Source organism: Procambarus clarkii, chromosome 74 (genome assembly GCF_040958095.1).
Source record: "Procambarus clarkii isolate CNS0578487 chromosome 74, FALCON_Pclarkii_2.0, whole genome shotgun sequence".
In the NCBI taxonomy this organism is placed as follows: Eukaryota; Metazoa; Arthropoda; class Malacostraca; order Decapoda; family Cambaridae; genus Procambarus; species Procambarus clarkii.
Window position 1 is genome coordinate 954695 of NC_091223.1, and position 24332 is coordinate 979026.

The window sequence follows — 24332 nt, forward strand, 5'->3', positions numbered from 1 at the left end:
CCAGCCGTCACCACTCCAGCCGTCACCACTCCGGACTCCTTCAAGGCTTTCAGCTCACAGTTCTCAGCGCCCTTACACCTCTGGAACTTGGTTCTTCGCACTTCCCTCAAGTGTTGTAGTCGTCTATAGTTGCTGTGAACGTGCCAGACTGTGTAACACCACTGAATGATGCTTCTGGACCTCCAAACTCGAGAGCTCAATCTATGCACGTCCGCTCTCAACGAAGCACCACCAATCTCTGAAGCCTCAGCGCTCTGCAGGCTCTGAGCCAGGCCTCTCAATGACGTCACAGCCTCCAGGAGCGGGCTCTCATTGGTCATTCTCGTCACGTGACCACAGCCAGCCAATCGCCAGCCTGCTGGCGTCTTGACATTTTTGGCGCAATCCTCGCAGGGCCGTCGTCATTTTGTCTGCACTAGGGGCGTAAGATCCCCTTACAAGGCAAAACTAAAATAAGTTTTATATTCGAAAACGTACTTTAGCGAACTGTCAACTATGTCAATCTGATCCCTGCAACTCATGGAATCTTCACGTTTTGTAAATATGACTTCTCGCTGGATGAAGGATGACAGAGAGGGCACTGCAACAATATGTTGATAGTATAGCAAGACGGTCTTACATATGTTTATAGTGTAGCAAGATGACCATACATATGTTGTGTAGCAAGGTGCCAATACACAGAGAGTACAAGGTTCAAGAAGCAACCCAATTGGTGTGAAGTAGGACATATTATATGGGTGTATCAACGTGAATTACACAACTCTATATACTTTACAGTATAGTTACTTTGTACCATTTAATACACAATGTAGGATTTATATTGCTGGGAAATAATGGCGATGTTTATTAAAATAAAACTAAACTAATTCATGTGGTGATTCTTTATTTTCGGAACTGTAAACATTTAAACTAGCTTTGAAAACGATTCCACGCAGATTTAAATTTTGATGTTCTATATTACCCACAAAATTGTGAGCAAATCACACACACATATACAAACACATCACACGCGCGCACACACACACACATTATATATATATATATATATATATATATATATATATATATATATATATATATATATATATATATATATATATATATATATATATATATATATATATATATATATATATATATATATATATATATATATACATATATATATGTACATATATATAATATATATGTACATATATATAAAGTTAATAATTAATTGTGAATGGAAATGTGTCTGCGTGTCTGTCATTCTGTCTGCCTTCATTTTTGTCTGTGTCTTGAGGATAGCCAAGACAATTTCAATAGCCAGCTACTTAAGTGAAATTTAAACAATTATGTCCATTCTAAATGCCAACATGTCTATTTTTAAAGGTTTGTATAGCTCCACGCAAAGCTCCGGAGAAGATATCTTTGATAAAACCCCAGCTTCTCTTCTGACGTCGTCTGCAACAAACAAAATATTTATTATTGTAAAGTTGCTGATCAGTTTATGTTTCTATGGAGAGTAATGTAATGCTCATTGCAGGTTCATGCTCTACCAGCCAAATACCATTGCAATATATTGGTAACTGTGATGACCTAGTTAGGCAGTCCTGAGTATCATGCAACTGTTGAAGGTAGTCAGTGACACATTTTAAATAACCTAATCACATGGGACAATGTTGACAATTATGGGCATCGTTTTACTGATGTGTGTCAAGAGCAGGAGAGGTGTAAGGTGTGCATGGGGGGAACACTGTGTAAGGTGTGCATGGGGGGAACACTGTGTAAGGTGTGCATGGGGGAACACTGTTTAGGGTGAGCATGGGGGAACACTGTGTAAGGTGAGCATGAGTGAACACTGTGTAAGGTGTGCATGGGGGAACACTGTGTAAGGTGTGCATGGGGGAACACTGTGTAAGGTGTGCATGGGGGGGAACACTGTGTAAGGTGTGCATGGGGGAACACTGTGTAAGGTGTGCATGGGGGAACACTGTGTAAGGTGAGCATGGGGGAACACTGTGTAAGGTGTGCATGGGGGAACACTGTGTAAGGTGTGCATGGGGGAACACTGTGTAAGGTGTGCATGGGGGGGAACACTGTGTAAGGTGTGCATGGGGGAACACTGTGTAAGGTGAGCATGGGGGAACACTGTGTAAGGTGTGCATGGGGGAACACTGTGTACGGTGTGCATGGGGGAACACTGTGTAAGGTGTGCATGGGGGAACACTGTGTAAGGTGTGCATGGGGGAACACTGTGTAAGATGAGCATGGGGGGGAACACTGTGCATGCAGTTGGTGTGGAGCTCCACGTGGTAGAGATAATGGGGAGGTACACCATGCGTCATATGAGTATTGATGATACTGTCTGTGTAGTGGGTGTTGCGGACGATGTTTGTAAAGTGGTTACTGAGGACCTCAGGTGCCAGATGGGTGCTGGTGACCTCGTGTGTTAAGTGGATGTTCAGGAGCCCGTGTAAAGTTTTCACGGTGGTGTTGGGGACCATCGTGTTAATCTGTGCTTATCACCTCGTGTGTCAAGCGACTACTGTGGGTCTTGTGTGATGAACCGGTGTATAGGCAACCAATGTGCTAAGTGGGTGTTGCTAAGACCCTATGTTTAGTGTGTATTGGAGAACCCGTATGTTAAGGTGGTGCTGTGGACCACATGTGTTAAGTAGTTCTTTGAAACCCCGTGTCTCAAGTGGGTGTCGGGAACCTTGTGTGTTAAATGGGTGTTTGGGACCCAATATTTGAAGCGAGTGTTTAAGGACCACGAGTGTCAAGTTGGTATTGGGTAACCCAAGAAGGGTTAAGTGGACATTGGAGACTGCTGCGTGTTAAGTAGTGTTTGGAAGTCCCACTGTATTAAGTGGGAGTTGGGGACTCCAGTGAGTCATCTTGTTGTTTGGGAATCCTGTGAGTAAAGTGGGTGTTAGGGATTATGTGTGTCAAGTAGGTGTTGGTGACCCCGTGTATGAAGTTGGTGTTTGGGACCCGGAGTGTTTAATGAATGTTCGGGGCTCCAAACACTCACTTAACACTCAGAAAAAAACTTGTCGTCAGTACAAGTTTAAACTTGAACTAAACTTGACGTAAGTACAAGTTTAGGTCAGGTCGTATACCTTTAGTGACATCTGGTGGGTATATTTTGAACTAAGGAGTGGCACCCTAGATGGTGGAGGGAAATTAAACAACCACAATAACTGATGAAACGAACTCTGACAGACTGAGGTAGGTCCAAGAAGCTCACTTTACTCCTCTACACCCTAACATGGAAGAAACATTCAACAATGCACGAGTAAACGAAGAAGTGTGAGTAAGACATAGGTTGGAATGGTCATGATTCTTCAGTAGAATACCAGGAACCACTATCAGTTACGCGCACACACTCACTCACGATCGCTCAGACTCATGCATTCTCATCCATGCTCATACACCCCTCATCCACTCTCGTATGTACTCACTCTCTCGCTCTCTTTTAAACACTCTAAAGAAGTTGGGAAATGTTTTGGAATATCTGTACAAACTAAAATCGGAGAGTATACACAAGACATGGATGATGGACTCATCCATGAATAGCCGGGTGCACATAGTCGAGAACACATAATATCAAAGCTGGTCTCTATATGTATTAGCATGAATTGCAAAGTGTGAATAGACTAGTACACAATCTGCAACAAATTGAATACCGGTATAAGTAGATGAAATTGGCTGGAATGATTGGAACACAAGAGCTAATTCCCACATTCACGGGTGTTTCAAGGCCTGACCAGCGTTAATAGATTTTTCCTGAAACTGCCATTAATCCCCATAAATCCCATGGCATAAGGGAAGTATGAGTAGGTGGCTACACAATGGTATGGAACTGGGAAGATAAGAATGGAAGATGGCATGGAACTGAGAGGTTAAATTAAGTATAAATAGATATGAATGAAGAGGTAAGTGCATATAGGTCAATACATACATACGCACATACATACGACAATGTCATGAATTGCTGAGCAATAAAGATTTGATTGTGAAGGTGATGATGTCGCCCTGGAGGCCGAGGGACACACACAAGTGTTTGGACTACACCTATTTTTTTGCACTTGTTTATAGATTTTTTTGGACTTGAATATTGATATTTTTTGAACGTGCGTAAACATATATTTGTACTTTATACAAAAATAATGTACACGTATAAGAGTCTTTCGACTTGCGAATAATAGCTTTCGGACTGGTGTTCATCGCCAGTGACTTTTAGAATATAATAATATCCCGATTCAATCGATTCCTTTACAGTCTTGAGGTTTCCACCAGACCCTAGTCAGGGTTTCACGCATTGTCCGCATGCACTCTGGCAGTAGTATAGGTGGACATGCACTCTGGCTGTAGTATTGGTGGATATGCATTCTGGCTGTGTTATAGGAGGACATACACTCTGACTGTGGTACAGGAGGAGTTCTATCTCTAATGCTTTTCTCGTCAAATGCACAAAGAAAGCACATTAACACGATTTATCATTGAGAAAATCAGTAGGAGCTAGGGGAGGATCTGGAGCTACACAGTGGGTACTCCAAGCACACGCCATAGACTACGACATGGTCTACAGGTCCAGGGTGCGGTCAGGTCCACGGGTATGGTCAAATCGACCTCACCCCTCCTATTGATTTTCTCATTGATACATCACGTTAATGAAACCAAAGACAGAGTAATACAGCACTCTGGCTTTAGTATAGGAGTTCAGCCTCCAACGCTCCTCGCAAATGCATTTTGTGCATTTGACGAGAAGCGTTGGAGGTAGCCACTTCTATACCACAGCCAGAATGTATGCGGGCAATGCCAGAAAACCTGACTTAAATATCCCTATTGTTGCCACGAGATGCACTGAGTATACCTTTGTGTTGCACTAAGTATAGTTAGTTGATATAATGGTATGATATATATTGTACAATTTCAATAGGTTCATGGTGCACTGGGTGTTGGTAGATCGTTCTTTATATATAGGTAGACGGCCTTTGGTATACATAGGGCAATGAGTTCTAATAAATGATACATTAGGAATTGATAACCTGTATATTGGGTATATACAAATAGTACATTTGACTTAGGTAGATGATACATAGGATATAGATAGATGGTACATTGGGAAAAAGTAGATGAAACATTAATTAAAGGCAGATGGTTCATTAAGTAAAGATAGATGGTTCATTAGGTGTAGGCAGACACTATAATGTTTACATATATAAATGGAACATTTGGGATAAGCAATTGCTACTTTTGTGGTATTGATAGATGCAACATTGGGTATATGTAAATGGCTTAGTGAGTATAGATAGATGACACACTCGAAGAAGGTCTGAACAGAGACAGATGGGTGATGCTACACGTTAGTCTAACATGTATATGTTAGACTAGATTCTTACCCTCGATTCTTACACTACAACAAGATTCTTACCCTCGATTCTTACACTACAACAAGATTCTTACCCTCGCTCCACGATGGAGATGTCCGAGCAGAGTGTGGTCCGCTGGTTGGAGCAGGAGGAACCGGCCACTTCGACACCGTCCTCAGGAGCACACTGTTCCGTCACCAGTGTCCACTGTGTATCGCGGCAGCAGTAGCAGCAACACGGCGTTTACCAGAGACGATGGATTAGTTAGTCAAGTAAATGTTATAAAGTGGAGAGTGTGCAGTGGACAGAATACATCAGATATCTGCCTTGGGAGGATAATTATCGTTATTGACGCAGCGGCTTTTCCACTTGACGCGAGAAATGTGGGGAAGTATTTATTAACATAACTCTGGTAATAAAATATTCAATTAAATCTTTATGAGGATCAGACATTGTTTAAATTTTATTAATAAACTAATGCATACTACAGAAGTGCGTAATTAAATAACGCAATCCCATGGGCCTGCCCGACGCCGCCTGACTGTGACATTCAAACTATCTTAAACAATTATGAAACTAAAGTTATTTCCTTACACGTTTTATAAATTATATAACTATAAAAAAATTTACTAATACCTTTTTAGGAAAAACAAGAATAATTTTAATTAACATTGTTAAATCTAATTTAAAAACCGATAGAGACTTAAGCTCTCAATGATTAAATCATCTTGGAGAGTTCTCCTTCTGACTCAGAAGTTGGTGGCAGGAGCGAGGCTTTGACGCAATTATTTACTCGTCCACCAACATGACTATGTACATGGGGAAATAGGCTTACAGATTCCGGAAGATGAGAGGAAATGTCAACACTGTGGAGAAATGCCCAACAGACCACTGGAACATTATCTAACACAGTGCACAGTTACAAACCCATTAAGATTTTAACTTAGATTCAACAGAGCAGAAGAAGTTGTTAAACACATATGGCAAAATCTTACTGAAGCGACCGTACGAGTCATAAATACTCATACTCCGCCCAAGTAAAACAGAAACAAGCAACACTTAGTTGGCCAACCAGAAGCTTAGGGCCCACGCAGGAATATCCCTGCCAAAAAAAAATGACTGGTCAACAGCGTGGCGACCGACCTTATTAAGCAGCCTAGGGTTACTGTTCTGTTGTTCTAATCTCACGACCACAAGATCTGGTCGTGTCCACCTAACACTTTAGCGACAGCTAAGTGTCTCCCGTTCCGCACTTAGTGCTCTGTGTAGTGGCCGTAGCATTTGAGCAGAGGGGGAACACAGGGGCGGCAGGTAACGGTTATAATGGATGACATCACCGGCATGTAACGTATGGTCAATAATCATTAATTCTCTATTAATTTAAATGAGATAATTTGGTGAGATATAACATCAATCTATGTTTAATCTAACAGTGAATTTGGCGGCAGGAAATGTGGATCCAGTCAGTCCTCCTTCCTTCTGGACGCTGAGCACCTATATTTTTACCCACGTGTTCAGGTCTACCCACACTCCTAGCCAGCTAACTCTGGAATTATTAATTACCAACTGTAATTTAGATAGTCTAGTGAATATTCATAAAGTAAACAATTTACCTAGAAATATAATAACTAGATTAAACAGAATTTAAGTTCAATAATACACTGGATGATCTAAATTTAATTAAAAATAAATTTTAACTGTCCTTTGGGGTAGTGTGAGAACTACTTACAACTATTGATACAGTCCAATCACTAATATATAAACGACAATAAAAATTTCCCAGCAAAAGCCCACAAGGTATATCAACCTCAAAGTTTACTGAGAGCATAAAGCACTGAGTTTACTGATAAAATGCTAGATATTTTTTGGAGCCATTTATTTATTAAAGAAAGCTAATGATGTTTGTGGCGGTTTTCTGTTATAAAATTTGCATATTCTTTCATTAGTTTACATATTTTCTTAACTGCTAATTGTGATTATTATAAAGAATCTTGCTCGAGTAAATGCTGGTGCCTAACAAGGATGTTAAAATGGAACGAATGTTGACAGGGGTAGTAGGTATCTTAACAAAATTATATTGTTCATGTTATTGTCCCATACCATATTTTTAACAGAAGCCATAAAGATAACATACATGTTAATTATTGTATGTGATTCTTGGCAAAATATCTAAACTCCTTTCACTGCATGACAGATTAAAAAAAATTAGGCATTAACACACATGTGAGATCACGTCTCATATTAGTGTGATTCTGGATGTGTTAAAACTTTTTTTGGTCCTTTTCATACGTTAGTATGAACATTAGGTTATTGCTTATGTTCCTCGTAGCTTTGGAGAGCAGGCCAAAATATGCCAGAATTGTAATGATTTGCATATTAGGATGTCTTGAGGATGATAACTTTTTTTTTTATTTTTTACATTTATTTAAAAACTAGATTAGCTTTGGAAAACAATATGTTCACCGGAAATAAATTGAACCAGCAACTTTGATAGAAAGTAAATCCTTTCAAACACTTGGTTGAAAAGTCTTTGTTTCAAAATGTCTGTCTTTTACATCACAGAGAGTCGTGAAAAATAATCGATAAATTGGAATCTTATTTTCCATTGCATAGCCCATAAAATCAACTAATTGTGACAACACCAGACCTAAGCAGAACAAGAGGTACTGAACAATTATGTTATCTATTGCTGCCGATATGAATAGGAAGGTTATATTCCAGGAGTTTTGGAGTGTAATTATGCTAGTTTTGCCCATATTCATATAATTTATCAAACCCATTACTAGAAATTGTTTGGGGCTTTGTGGAGATTGTACCTAACTCTCAGGCAATTGGTTCAGTGGTTTAATCATATTATACACCCTCTTCTCCGATTGTTCTAAGATGGCCCTATGGAGTTCTATGATTGGCTCCTCGAGTTTACCTGAGATAATCAATTGCTGGGATACAATTGTATTCTTAACAGTTAGCCAAAGCCTTATTACAACTTGAGAATGAAACAAGATGCTTTCCATGCAGTAGCTTCTCCACTGTGTGATACTGTGACTAATTGTCGTCTACAGTAGAATAGATGACTAGTGAGCGATTAATGAACCATATTTATAAAAATAACATCCAGGTAAAGGCAAAATTAACACTGTTGCAGAAAATAACTGTTCAGAAAAAATGCACATGAAGCTTGCAACAAGCTATAGACAATAACTAGATTCATATTTGTTTAAAACAACCATAATGTACATAAAAATCACATTAACATGATACATCAATGAGGAAATTAGTAGAAACCAGGAGGAGGATGTGAACCTGCACACTGGGTACTCCCAAGGACATGTTATCGACCACTTAACAAAGATATGCTCAAAAGCAATGAAACCTGGGATTCAAATCACAAATCACATTAATGTGATTTCTTTATGCATCTGAAGATAAGTTTGGAAGGTAAAACTCCTATACGACAGCCAGAGTGAATATGGGTAATGAATATAATGAAACGAGTTTCGATATTTTATTAACCATGTGGGTAATGAGTATAACACTGATGTGGTTTCAGTAGAAGCCTCAGGGCCCCTAGATTCAGATGAATACCAGGTTTCATTGATTTAGAACATATCGTGGTTAAGCGATTTAAAGTGTGTGCTTGGGAGTTCCCAGCGTGCAGGTTCGCATCCTCCTCATGGTAACAGTCATAATAATAAATTATGTGAGTAATATATGGACATACAATGAATCATAATAACGTGGCTGAAGATATAATACCCAAACCACACATCAGAAAAGGATAAACTTACTTTTCGGACCGTGCTGAACCATTATCCAATTGGGTGATAGAAGAGAGAAAGGGACAAAGAAATATATAATGTAAAAGAGTGAGATGAGAGGTGAGGAACAGGCGTCTGTGAAGAGTAGAGGCTTGAAAGATTATTATAGAAAAGGCCAATCAATAGGATGATTACAGTCACTAACATGACAGAGAGCATTGTTTGTGTCTGTAGTTCTTTTGTGTTTCTAAAGTCTGTCATTTAGTGTACGGCAAGTTTCACCAAAGTATTGGAAAGGACAAGACGATCAGGAAAAAGAATAGATACGAGCAGCATTTGAAGCAGGAGGAGCAGTGTGAACCAGATTACTACGAAGTGTGTCAGTTTGCTGAAAGGTGAGTTTAAATCAAGACGACGACGGTTATTAGTGAGACTTTTTTTTAGTTCAGATATGACACGAAGACAGAACACAGTGTTACTAGTGTTGGAAACAAGTCTAGGGTGAAAAAAGTTCATTTTGCTTGAGAATAGCCACAGTTGATAAAATGTAAGGTATCCGAGGCGAGAGTTACATGTAAATAAAAGAAATTTCAGAATCAAGAAACTGCGGGTTACTGATGCTAGGACCTGGAAGAGATAAACCAGATTCCTTTTCTCAACAGAATGGGATATAGTATGAAAAGAAGGGAATGTAATTATCACCTGACAGCTGAGTGGACAGCGCTTCGGATTCGTAATCCTGAGGTTCCGAGTTCGATCCCGGTGGAGGTGGAGACAAATGGGCAAAAAGTTTCCTTCACCCTGATGCTCCTCTTATCTAGCAGTAAACAGGTACCTGGGAGTTAGAGCTGCTACGGGCTGTTTCCAGAGTGTGTGTAACAAAATGGAGGCCTGGTCGAGGGCCGGGCTGTGGGAACGCTAAGCCCCGAAATCACCTCAAGAAGAAGATCACTGTGCATAGGCTTGCGGAAAACACAGAAAGACAACCTAGACCCCAGAGCTATGAACATGAACGTCTAGAAAAGGAAGGAAAGAGATTGATTCCAATCATCTTTGAAAATAATAGAAGAAGCCAGATAGTCAAGAGAGGAGATCAAAAGAAGCTGTAAATAACAAGGATCATATGGCCATAGAGCAAACACATCAATAACATAACGAAGCCAGAGAGAAGGACGAGTATCAATAGTGGGAAGAAAGACTTCGAAGTGCTCCATATAGAGACTGGCAAGGACAGGGGAGAGGGGAACCCATGGCAACACTTAGAGTTTGAAAGTAGTATTTTCCATTGAAAATAAAGAATTTAGAGTCAACACAGCGACGTCGTCGTCTCTTCATTTTCTGATGTGTGGTTTGGTCATCAATAATATATAGATTGTGTGATTTGGAAAAGTGGGACAACGGAAGAGGATAACAGCTAAAATGTAGACTACTCACCTGAAGAGTGCAGGAATCACAGGTGAAGTGGTCAGGTATAATGAGAGGTATATGGTACTCTCCTCCCTGGGTATTCTTGTCCATCTTATACTGACGGCCTTCCACCCCGGATATCTCCAAGGGCCACCTGCGCGTCATCTCATAAGGTCAAGTTAGATCATGTCTCAGAAACGTACTTAAAATTACGTTTATGAGAAATATCCGTTGAATAAAATATTTCAACTCACACACAAACACATGTTCAAAAAGCAATAAGCAAACTCAGTTTAAACTTGTTTATCGTGATTAATTTTAATTCATCAATTAGAACCTAAATGAATTTGGCTTTTCTGTAATGAAAGTTATGAAAATTTACCAAATATGTTTCAGATATTTTGTATATACATTATAAAATAAGATATAGAAAAGATACATTATAATTATTCATGATATAAATTCCTAGTTGTAGCTAATACTGTTAGACAGTAATGACATTTGCCTTTCTATGAAATTTTATGAGAATATTCTAACTGTGGGGGACTGTGCCTAGAAAGACTGATGTATCACCTCATGAGGCAGTCTTCATCCCCTGGGCCTGTCTTAGGGCAGAGGTAGAACTCGAAGACCCCTTTCTCCACATGCGGCACCTGGGCCTTCACCAGCATTTCCTGTAATCCACCGACGGAAAAAGAAGAATGTCAGAAAGGCCAGTTCATGTGGTATCTTTACCTTCACAGCATATATAGACTGCACAGGACGGGAGAAGGGGGGGGGCAGGGATAATTGCTATTTAATGTTTTGAACTATTTTTTATAAAATCTACCAAAACGAGTAGCTCTTTCTTAAAAAACATCTCACCACATTCACCACAACTGTCACCATGACTATATATGCCACTACCACTATCATTATGACATATAACTCCCATAACCACTACCACAACGACCAATATATACCACAACCACTAACACAACGACTAACGTAGATCACAATGACTAACATATGCGACGGAGTCGGGTGGCAACCACCGGCCGAGTCGGACGCTCCTGAAGTCTCTCTTCTCCTGGCTAGTGTTTATATTGGACAATTGCTGGTTGCCCTGGGGGGTGGTAGTTTGCCGCTGACAAGATGACATTTGGATTGGCCATGGAACTTCTCGGCCTCTAGTGACGATTACGTCGTCGGCTCGTCTGGCATTTACAGTGCCAGTGGACCATCTGAAGGTTGGCATCACCCCTGGTGGACGTGCTTCATGTGCAGCTGTTGGACTTAGTGGGCGTTCAGCTGCTTCAGGGTAACCGTGCTGTGGTCAAGTTCCGTCACCAGGTTGCCTTTCAGGCGTTTCTCAGACTGTGTGAGGGGCGTGTTTACCCTCTCCCTGATTCTGCCCGTTCTGTTAAAGTGGTGAATCTTAGTGTCACCTTGACGTATGTGGCAGTGCATGGTGCCCCCTTCGAGTTTCCCTGACGATCTTTTGACTTCCTGTTTTGAACGGTTTGGAACTGTGCTAAGTGTTTGTTGCAACAAGGTCTTTGCCAGACACTCTGCTTGGATGCTTGAAGGCTCCAGCTCCCTGACGATATCGCTGAAGTGTCATGTTCCGTCTTCGGTGTCCGTGTTGGGTTACACGCTCTGCTGCCTGTATCATGGGAAACCGCGCACCTGTTATAGATGTGGTCACGCGGGTCATCTAGCTGCAGTGTGCGACGTGGGAGCAACTGGTAGGGTACATATATATCATGCGGAAGATTTTCTGTCCCTGTTGCATTCGAATGGTTCTTAGGACGGAGTGGGTACTGTGCCTGAGGTGCCTGATTGCCTGTCTGCTGCTACATATGTTGAAGCGGGTTCTACGGCTTGTGCGTCACGTCTGATGCCTGCCATGGCACCAGGGGAGGTTAAGCCGGCGTGTGTGAGTATCGGGCCGTCGCCTACACTGTGGGTGGTGGAGTACGTCCCAGTGGAAGTCCATGTTCCGCCCACGCCTGTCGATGTGGTCCCGGCTTCCGTGGGTGCGTGTTCTTCTGTTTTAGAGGGGTTGCTTCGGCCGGGGGATGTGCCTGCTGTGCCTGTGTGTATCGACGCCAGTAGTTTTGATGCTTTCATCCTTTTGCTGAAGCGTGCACGCCGGTGTTCCAAGGCAGTTTCCTTGGATGAGGTAGACAGTGTGGGGGATGTGGCCTCCGTGGATTGTTCGGACGGTGAGGGTGGCCGTGCCTGAGGTGTGGAATGGTGAAAGTGGTGTGGTGCGGCCTGTCTCGAAGCAATCGCGGCGGGCTCAGAGTGTCTCCCCTTCGTGGTGTGCCTTGGGAGACGGTGGGGGAGAATGGTGATCCAGCGTCCCCCGTTGTAGGTGACGGGGCTGCAAGTGGCTTCCTGTGTCACTTCCTCTGTGCCTCCTGCTGTTGGATCCTCGCAGTGGGGGGTTGCCCCTGATGGTCGGGACCTCGTCATGGTGCTGAGGAAGAATGTGTGCCGGGGGGTCCTCGGCTCCTGTGCACAGTGGCGTGGCCACTGCTGCGCTTGCATCCCCTGTGGTTCTTCCTCCTTCATTGCCCCGGTCTGCAGGGAGCCTTGTCACGACTGCTGGAGCTGTGACCCGTAAGGGTCAAGTGTTGGACCTTTTTCGGGATTCCTGGGTGCTTCCGATCCCGTGGTGCTCTTCCAATACCTGGGTACAGCGGGTGAAGGAGTTTCTTTGTCGGGTGCCAGATCGGATGCCGCCGCCTTGTAGCCGGGTGCCCTCTGACATCTTGCTGATCTGGGAGGCGTACTGCTTGAGTTTTCCATATCTGGAGTTCCCTGGAAAATATTAGTAGACATCATGGACGCATCGTCCCGCCCTCCAGAGCGGGTAGTCTTCCTCTAATGTCCGCCTCTGTTTTCGTCGTCGCTCCTCTATCTACAGCTCCTCGAGACCAGCACTTTTGACCCTTATCATTCCCCATACACGCGTGTCCTAACATCTGTACTGTTGCAGTCATCGGGAGAACACCCCTTCATGCAAACTGCACCTGCTTTCAAGAAGATGAAGAAAATATACGACAACCACTTCCACAACGACTAACATGCACCACACTCACCACAATTACAACAAAGACTATAATTCACTACACTCCCCATTATTGCCTCAAAGACTAATATTCACCACACTCACCACCATTACAACAAAGACTAATATTCACCACACTCACCACTATTGCCACAAAGACCAACATTCACCACACCCACCACAATTACAACACAGAATAATATTCACCACACTCACCACCATTACCACATAGACTAACATTCAACACACTCACCACCATTACCACATACACTAACATTCAACCCACACAACACCATTACCAAAAAGACTAACATTCAGCACACTCACCACCATTACCACATAGACTAACATTCAGCACACTCACCAACATTACCACAAAGGAGAGTGATAATTCACCATATTCACCACAACAATCACCAGTTAATTGACAGATGAGGAAGCGGGACCAAAGAGCCAGAGCTCAACTCCAGCAAACACAACTAGGTGAGTACAACTTGGTGAGAACTCCTCACCACATTCACCACACACTCACCACATTCACAACCACAATTGCCACAAAGACCAACATTCACCACACTCGCCACCATTACCGCATAGACTAACATTCAACACACTCACCACCATTATCTCAAAGACGGTCATCCAGACCACCAACTAGGAGGCCTCGTGAGAGATCGGGCCGCAGGAACGTTGCCCCTTGGAACAACCGCAAGGTAACCTCAAGGTAAGGTATGCCATGAACCACTTTTCTGTGATCTCTGGCGAGGCAAATTCCGTGAAGGAAGTCTCCTCTTATTCTATGCATGAAAAACCTAAGTTTACTTGAAATTGGTTCTCCGCATTAAAGCTTTTAAATAAAGATTATAACACAATCAGGGACCAAACTACATATTTCTGATCATAAATATAAAATACTTAGCATAATAATTTGCATCTTTGGCAGGACTAAACTCGTATTTTTAGGCATTAAAAATGCACCAAACTTTGCCTTGCCATACTAATTAATTTTTTGTATACGTCTGTAAGACCGACATTCAACATTCCTCAGCCAGCAATAAAAAATCTATAAATCCCTGTCAGTGTAACGCTGACACCAGACGAAGGATCAGAATACTTTTCTTGTCTCCCTATTGGAACCATGCAGAGTTTTTTAATTCATTCCCTGATCGCGTGATCAATGCTCTCAATTACTAAAATAAATTATTAAGATTGTGTTGGGAAATTAAAAAAAAAATTATGTTCGAAGTTCGAAGCAGAAACTGTTGAACAGAAAATACATAAAAAACAGAAGTACATTAATGATAGTAGAGTGGAAGCGTTACTCACCTCGCCAGCAACGTACTCAGGAAGTTGCCTCACTTCCTGGGAACTCTCGTCTGTCGCTTCCTGCAACACAAAATGAGTGCTAAACATAAGATGACGCTTCTTAAATGTAAGACACATACTAAACACACACACAGACACAGACACACTCATACAACGACCAAAGAGTCAGAGCTCAACACCCCGCAAGCACAAATAGGTAAGTACACACATAAAGGAGAGGATGATCCAGCTAGACTTGATCTGATAGTCTCCCTGCCTCCATGAAATGCCAGTGTTGGAAGTGTTCACAGTGTCCAATCATTTGATAATCTGATGGAGTTAAGGGAAATCTTTTCCCTCAAACAAAGACGGGAAAGAATTGGGCTAACATGCCAAAACGGAAACTATGAGGAGATGAAAAAGTTCCTAACATAAATACCATGAGAAACAGAACTTAAGGTAAAGGCTGTACAAGACAAGATCGAGTACGTAACACAAAAATGTCAAGAGGGAGTAAATATGTTTCTCCCGTCCAAATAGGCAAAAGAGGAATCCGTGATTTAATCAGGCATGTGAAGAAGCAAGTCATTTAAATACAAGAGCGTGAGCAACTACAAAAATAACAGAACAGCAGAGAGCAGGGGGAAGAATTTGCCCGAAACGCTATGAGTACTAGTGGCTTTAGGTATTGTATGTACTACCTCTATCTTTAAATCTAACAGAAGTTTTGTACTGTAACGCTGCAACTATGTATGTACTGTTCCTAAATAAATTATTATTATTATTATTATTATTATTATTATTATTATTATTATTATTATTATTATTATTATTATTATTATTATTATTATTATTATTATTATTATTATTATTATTATTATTATTATTATACCAGAGGGCCAGAAATGAATACCTTAGTGTGTGAAGAGAAGCAGACAGTATATAAATGAAAGCAAATAAAGCCAAGACCAACCACAAACCGCTCAACAGTCACATCAGGAGGAAATCAATAGTGAAAGAACAAGTGACGAAATTGAAAGTGGGTGAGGACAGGTACACAGAGAATGACAGAGGTGTGTGAAGAACACAACAAGAGATTACAGGAGGTTTTACAAAAGAACGACGTGAGGTCCGAACTAAGAAAGGTGGCAACAAACCAGATAGCAAAAAACATGGGGGTTTTGGTGTTGTTGTTGTTAACGTTAGTGCGACCACCAACGTTAGGGCGCCTGACAGCTAGGTGGACAGCGCTTCGGATTCGCAGACCTGAGGTTCCGGGTTCGATCGCCGGTGGAGGCGGAGAGAAATGGGCAAAATGTTTCTTTCACCCTGATTCCCCGGTTACCTAGCAGTAAATAGGTACCTGGGAGTTAGACAGCTGCTATGGGCTGCTTCCTGGGGGGGGAGGCCTGGTCGAGCACCGGGCCGCGGGGAAACTAGGCCCCGAAATCCTCTCAAGATAACCTTTGACACAGTGCCCCATAAGAGGCTGTAGCATTAGCTGGAGAAACAGGCAGTAATAACTGGTAGGGTGCTCCATTGCATAAGGGAGTACCTAAGCAATAGGAACCAGAGAGTTAGTGTGGGGTGAGACTTCAGATTGGCGTGAAGTCACCAGTGGAGTCCCACAGGCCTGTGTACTCGGACCTATCCTGTTTCTGATATACGTAATTGATCACCCAGAGGGAATATACTCATTCCTTTCAGTGTTTACTGACGACGCCAAAATTATGAGAAGGATTAAGACAGAGGAGGACTGGTCGAGGCTTCAAGAAGATCTGTACAAGCTGAAGGAATATTCGAACAAATGGTTGTTAGAGCATTTAACCAAGTAAATGGGCACTAATCTAATGTAATGAAGATAGGTGTAGGGAGCAGGAGACCTGATACAAGGTATCATTTGGGAGATGAAATATTTCAAGAGTCACAGAGAGAGGAAGACCTCGGGGTTAATATCACACCAGACCTGTCCCCTGAAGCCCATATCAAGAGGATAGCATCAGCGGCATATGCTAGGCTGGCAAACATAAGAACGGCCTTTAGAAACTTGTTTAAGGAATCATTCAGAACGTTGTATACCACATATGTCAGACCAATCCTGAAGTATACGGCTCCAGCATGGAATCCATATCCAGTCCAGCATAAGACTAAACTGTAAAAGGTTCAATGGTTTGCCACCAGACTAGTAACTGAACTGAGGGGTATGAGCTACGAGGAGAGACTACGGGAATTAAACCTTACGTCACTGGGAGACAGAAGAGTTGGGGGGACATGATCACCACATACAAGATTCTTAGAAGACCTGATAGAGTAAATAAAGACAGACTGCTTAAACACAAGGGGCACATACACTAGTGGATACAGGTGGAAACTGAGTGGCCAAATGAGCCATAGAAACTATACAAAGAATATTTTCAGTGTCAGAGTAGTTGAAAAATGGAATGCATTAGTAAGTGATGTGGTGGAGGCAGACTCCTTACACAGCTGCAAGTTTAGATATGATAGAGGCCAATAGGCTCAGGAACCTGTACACCAGTTGATTGACGGTTGAGAGGCGGGGTCAAAGAGCCAAAGCTCAACCCCCGCAAGCACTACTAGGTAAGTACAGCTAGGTAAGTACACACACTGTATTCACCTAGTTTTACTCACGAAGTTGTACTCACCTAGTTGTGATTGCGGGGGTTGAGTTCTGTCTCTCTGGTCCCGTCCCTAACTGTCAATAAACTGGTGTACAGATTTCTAAGCCTACTGGGCTCTATCATATCTACATTTGAAACTGTGTATGGAGTCAGCCTCCACCACATCACTGCCTATTGCATTCCACCTGTTAACCACTCTGACACTGAAAAAGTTCTTTCTAATGTCCCTGTGGCTCATTTGGTTACACAGTCTCCACTTGTGTCCCCATGTTCGCGTACCACCCGTGTTAAACAGTTTATCTTTATCTACCCTGTTAATTCCTCTGAAAATTTTGTAGTTAGTGATCATGCCTCCCCTTACTCTTCTGTCTTCCAGTGTTATGAGGTGCATTTCACGCAGCCTTTCCTCGTAACTCATTCATCTTCTTTCTGTGACTAGCCTAGTGGCTACCTCTGAACTTTTTCCAGCTTCCTCTTGTGCTTCACTAGGTACGGGCTCCATGCTGGGGCAGCATACTCCAGGATTGGTCTTACATATGTGGTGTACAAGGTTCTGAAGGACTACTTACACAGGTTCCTGATGACAGTCCTAATGTTAGCCAATCTTGCATACGCCGCTGATGTTATTCGTTTGACGTGGGCTTTAAGAGACAGGTTTGGTGTGATATTTACTCTTAGATCTTTCTCTGTGTCCGTTTCATGTGTGTGTCACGGGAAATGTAAATGCGAGCCGTAGACACTCACCAACTCATGGCAGCTGCGTGAGGGAGGACTGACGAGGAGCTGAGCCCAGCAGCACGTCCCAACCTGTACTCATGGGGAAAATAGTTCACATTATTAAGAAGTAATGATAGTTATTTATAACAGTAACACTAAAATTTGTAATTATTATAGTAATATAAGTTATAGAAGTATTAAAATAGAATAGTGGCCGGAAACATTGATCACAGACTCAAAATTTACAAGTATACTGAAGTCCTACACATTGTCCAGCATTAATTTTAGTTTCAGTGTATATTCACTGCATATACAGTGTATATATATCCAAATATCATAAGGGAATTTGTTTGCTGTTGAGGTTAAAAGCTTCCAGCCTCAGTAGGTGACACTGAAGGCCACTGACATAATTGACACTGACACAATTGACACTGACACAATTCCACTGACACAATTGACACTGACATAATTGACACTGACACAATTGACACTGACACAATTGACACTGACACAATTGACACTGACATTAAGGCCACCATAATTGCTTACTGACCAACCAGTGAAAATACATTAGTTATGAACATGGACAAGCCATTGGGAGCCGGTCGGCCGAGCGGACAGCACGTTGGACTTCTGATCCTGTGGTCCCGGGTTCGATCCCGAGCGCCGGCGAGAAACAATGGGCAGAGTTTTTTTCACCCTATGCCCCTGTTACTTGGCAGTAAAATTGGTACCTGGGTGTTAGTCAGTTGTCACGAGCTGCTTCCTGGGGATTGAGGCCTGGTCGAGGACAGGGCCGCGGGGACACTAAAGCCCCGAAATCATCTCAAGATAACCTCAAGATAGATCCTCTTGCTTATGTAGTACTTTTCTGTGACTGTGTGTGCACCATAGTACAAATATTGACGTACTAAGTAATTAGATAGTATTATTCACTTTATGTAGTCCGAAAAAAACGAAGATAAAAACAAACTTATAATTTCTAGGCCTTGTAAAGCACACAGAGTAGGCATCCATTAGTCTCAGTAGACTAAAGTGTTGCGCTCTGGTTGTCGGTCTGGAGTGGCCTCTCCGCGGCGCAAACCCAGGGTAGGTTTATACGGAGAAGCTGTTACCCAAACAGCAGATCCCCCTTCTCCACGGTGCCGAAAGTCTCCAATGGAAAGGCAAATGCCAATACGACTAGTTCCAGCGCCGTCGCTGGAACTGTGAGCTCCAGGGTTGACCTCGAACCTGGTGAAAGAAGGCGCAGGGACTCCAAACAAAGAGACCGCCGTGGTCGGGGCCGGAGAAGAGCCGCCCAATCAAGAGCAAGAACGACCCCAGCCTCCTGAAGCAGTGCAACCCGTTCTCGCACTTTCGTATAGTCAATATTGACTTATTAAATACGTGCATATGTGACATACTAATTTATTGTGAATATTTTAGTTTACCTAGAAAAGCTTCACAGAAAACACCGACCTTACCTAACCTTCTTAGTATGTTAAGATAAGCATCTTATTGCTTCGTAATTACAATTATTACTTAACCTATTATAGGTATAGGTTAAGTAACATACTTAAGAAGCTAGTTAAGGTTAACATACTAAGAAGGTTAGGTAAGGTCGGTGTTTTCTATGAAGCTTTTCAAGGTAAACTAAAATATTCACAATAAATTAGTATGTCACATATGTACTTACTTAATAAGTCAATATTGACTGTAAGAAAGTGCAAGAACGGGTTGGAAGCAGAGCTTGGGCCGCACGAGCCCCAGGAGGTGGACGTCTCAGTCCTGCACCTACGGGTTGTAGACAGAGGTCGTCACAGCCCTCTTTCACCCGAGGCCAGCAGCTTCCTTCATGACCATGCAGAAGGATAAGTGGTAATTATTAAATACAAAAAATGAACTATATTAAGCCTCAGATAGCGTGTATTAGGCCTTGGAAGGATAGGTTTGGTAAGTTGAATTAATCTTTGCAACATAAGTAGAAAATCGTTTTTCGGTTTGTTCACATTCCATAGTACCGATTTCTACTTTTTAATTTAGTTGTACGTCGGTATTTATATCTTATCCTTCCTATAATTACTATCAAAACAGGAAGATGATAATGAGCATTGTCCAGGATTAAATGTTTGTACACCGAGGGGCCTCGTAGCCTGGTGGATAGCGCGCAGGACTCGTAATTCTGTGGCGCGGGTTCGATTCCCGCACGAGGCAGAAACAAATGGGCAAAGTTTCTTTCACCCTGAATGCCCCTGTTACCTAGCAGTAAATAGGTACCTGGGAGTTAGTCAGCTGTCACGGGCTGCTTCCTGGGGGTGGAGGCCTGGTCGAGGACCGGGCCGCGGGGACACTAAAAAAAGCCCCGAAATCATCTCAAGATAACCTCAAGATAACCCAGAGGCTGGACACAGCGAGAAGTTCATCCCGGTAAGAAGTCTGGTCACCAGCAGCACCCCGATAACTGTAATATCTCCAGTGCTCAAACAATTATGTATCAGCGATAAGACCCACCATTAATGAATACTGACTTACTCTCAATATAATTTAGCCGCCTCCAGCGGCAACAATCAATCTTGAGCTTAACGTCTGTCATATTATGGAAGGTTATTAAGGCAGCAACAACATGTTGCAAACTAACAAGAATAATCTAGTCCTGAACATAGTCCACGACTTGTGTAAACTCTGGGTGTATATACACCAAGAAGCGGGTTACACCTCTCACTGTTTACGTGCCCGGGGGGGTGGAGGAAGGGAGGTGTACCGTGATGTCACAGTCCCTGGTGTACACCGGACTCCACCGCCCGGGGAGGGGGAGGGTGTTACCGTGATGCCACAGTCCCTGGTGTACACCGGACTCCACCGCCCGGGGAGGGGGAGGGTGTTACCGTGATGCCACAGTCCCTGGTGTACACCGGACTCCACCGCCCGGGGAGGGGGAGGGTGTTACCGTGATGCCACAGTCCCTGGTGTACACAGGACTCCACCGCCCGGGGAGGGGGAGGGTGTTACCGTGATGCCACAGTCCCTGGTGTACACCGGACTCCACCGCCCGGGGAGGGGGAGGGTGTTACCGTGATGCCACAGTCCCTGGTGTACACCGGACTCCACCGCCCGGGGAGGGGGAGGGTGTTACCGTGATGCCACAGTCCCTGGTGTACACCGGACTCCACCGCCCGGGGAGGGGGAGGGTGTTACCGTGATGCCTCAGTCCCTGGTGTACACCGGACTCCACCGCCCGGGGGGGGGGTGTTACCGTGATGCCTCAGTCCCTGGTGTACACCGGACTCCACCGCCCGGGGGGGGGAGGGTGTTACCGTGATGCCACAGTCCCTGGTGTACACCGGACTCCACCGCCCGGGGGGGAGGGTGTTACCGTGATGCCACAGTCCCTGGTGTACACCGGACTCCACCGCCCGGGGGGGGGGGGTGTTACCGTGATGCCACAGTCCCTGGTGTACACCGGACTCCACCGCCCGGGGGGGAGGGTGTTACCGTGATGCCACAGTCCCTGGTGTACACCGGACTCCACCGCCCGGGGAGAGGGGGAGGGGAGGGTGTTACCGTGATGCCTCAGTCCCTGGTGTACACCGGACTCCACCGCCCGGGGGGGAGGGTGTTACCGTGATGCCACAGTCCCTGGTGTACACCGGACTCCACCGCCCGGGGAGGGGGGGAGGGGAGGGTGTTACCGTGATGCCTCAGTCCCTGGTGTACACCGGACTCCACCGCCCGGGGGGGGGTGTTACCGTGATGCCACAGTCCCTGGTGTACACCGGACTCCACCGCCCGGGGGGGAGGGTGTTACCGTGATGCCACAGTCCCTGGTGTACACCGGACTCCACCGCCCGGGGAGGGGGGGAGGGGAGGGTGTTACCGTGATGCCACAGTCCCTGGTGTACACCGGACTCCACCGCCCGGGGGGGGAGGGTGTTACCGTGATGCCTCAGTCCCTGGTGTACACCGGACTCCACCGCCCGGGGGGGGGGAGGGGAGGGTGTTACCGTGATGCCTCAGTTCCTGGTGTACACCGGACTCCACCGCCCGGGGGGGGGGGGGGGGGGCGGGAGGGGAGGGTGTTACCGTGATGCCTCAGTTCCTGGTGTACACCGGACTCCATCGCCCGGGGGGGGGGGTTACCGTGATGTTACAGTCCCTGGAGTACACCAGACTACACCGCCCGGGGGGGGGGGGGGGTACCGTGATGTCACAGTCCCTGGAGTACACCGGACTCCACCGCCCGGGGGGGGGGGTACCGTGATGTCACAGTCCCTGGAGTACACCGGACTCCACCGCCCGTGGGGGGGGGGGGGTACCGTGATGCCTCAGTCCCTGGTGTACACCGGACTCCGCCGCCCGGGGGGGGGGGGGGTATCGTGATGCCACAGCCCCTGGTGTACACCGGACTCCGCCGCCCGGGGGGGGGGGGTATCGTGATGCCACAGTCCCTGGTGTACACCGGACTCCACCGCCCGGGGGGGGGGGCGGGGAAACCGTGATGCCTCAGTCCCTGGTGTACACCGGACTCCACCGCCCGGGGGGGAGGTGTTACCGTGATGCCACAGTCCCTGGTGTACACCGGACTCCACCGCCCGGGGGGGGCGGGGAAACCGTGATGCCTCAGTCCCTGGTGTACACCGGACTCCACCGCCCGGGGGGGGGGGCGGGGAAACCGTGATGCCTCAGTCCCTGGTGTACACCGGACTCCACCGCCCGGGGGGGGGGGCGGGGAAACCGTGATGCCTCAGTCCCTGGTGTACACCGGACTCCACCGCCCGGGGAAAGGAGGGGGGTAGCGAGATGCCACAGTCTCTGGTGACCACCGGACTCCACCGCTGATTATCTTCTTAACTGCCTGCAGTATACATGTGCCTAAGACCACTCCAAGATTTCACGAAACTTAACATCTTCTTACAAGTTACTTAACAATCTAATAAAAATTAAAGTCTAGTACAAATTAAAGTCTTTATTTTGACACTAAAACCCAAACAAAAATTAAACAAGGCTCTGACTCTGGCTGGTGCTCGAGAACTCTGTCAAGTTTGCATCAGATCTATCAATGCTCCTTGTGTAAAATGTGATTCGTCTTTAAATCCGCAATATAGATCAAACGCATTTAAATATTATGATGATAATTAAGTGTTATTTTAAGGCAATCTTAAACAAATCTTCGTACATAATGCAATCTAGTATTATGAATTGAAGTATACAAAATATTTTGTCTCAGGACGTCAAAAGTAATCGTAGCGAAGTTCTTATATATATATTATACAATTTCACATATTCTACATAGCTATGTTAATAAGCTATTTATTAATTTAATTTGATGTTTCTCATATTTCTAATGCAAATTAAACTTTCATTGAGTAAACGATCATTTTAAAGTTAATATACAGCAATTTACAGCTAGAAGCTTAACGAAAAAGTTACTAAAATGATTGTTTTAAAAGTTCACATTAAACTTTAAATTCAGTTTTAGACGATGACATTAATGAGAAGTTAGACTAATACTCACAGTCAGGAGGAGTAGGAGATGCTTGGCCATGCTGGCGGGTGTGTGCTGGTGTAGTGTGAGTGGTGAGGCTCACAGCCCTTATATACCTCATGCTCCCTCAACAGGAAGCCCATCCCACCATATTACACATCGCATTTTTTCTCCCAGGACGACTATGTGGACATTACATACACGAACACATGTTGTTCCAGGAAGGACGTCTCACAGCAACATTGAGGCTCATCATGGTACAGTGGGAAGTAGGTGCTCCTGGTGAGTGTTATCAACCAGGCTGTGATATATACGTCAGGCTGCGAGCAGCCGACACCAACAGCCTGGTTCACTAGTCCAGCAACCTGGAGACTCGGTCAGAGACCGGGCCACAGGAATGTAAATCCCCGAAATCAAAACGCAAGGTCATTCGCCTGTTCTGTAAGGTGAATACAGAAAAGTAAAATCAATCATACTTATTGTCATGACATTTTATCCTGAGAGCGTTGCCTCGGGCATGACACAGCAGCATGAGCATGAGCATGACACAGCTGCGTCGAGCATGACACAACAGGATCGAGCATGACTCAGCTGCCTCGAGCAGGACACAGCTGCCTCGAGCAT

At 44.4% G+C, this 24332-nt stretch overlaps 1 protein-coding gene across 1 annotated transcript; it reads right to left on the bottom strand.

The window, feature by feature from the left end:
• Positions 1 to 866: 866 nt before the first annotated feature.
• Positions 867 to 23803, bottom strand: LOC138356713 (uncharacterized). Its single transcript, XM_069312902.1, has 7 exons — positions 23739 to 23803; positions 18272 to 18334; positions 14910 to 14969; positions 11099 to 11199; positions 10553 to 10679; positions 5455 to 5567; positions 867 to 1443 (listed from the first exon to the last, which is right to left on the bottom strand). Exons 1-7 carry the CDS (start codon positions 23766 to 23768, stop codon positions 1344 to 1346), a joined length of 594 nt encoding a protein of 197 aa, XP_069169003.1. The 5' UTR covers positions 23769 to 23803; the 3' UTR covers positions 867 to 1343.
• Positions 23804 to 24332: the final 529 nt, after the last annotated feature.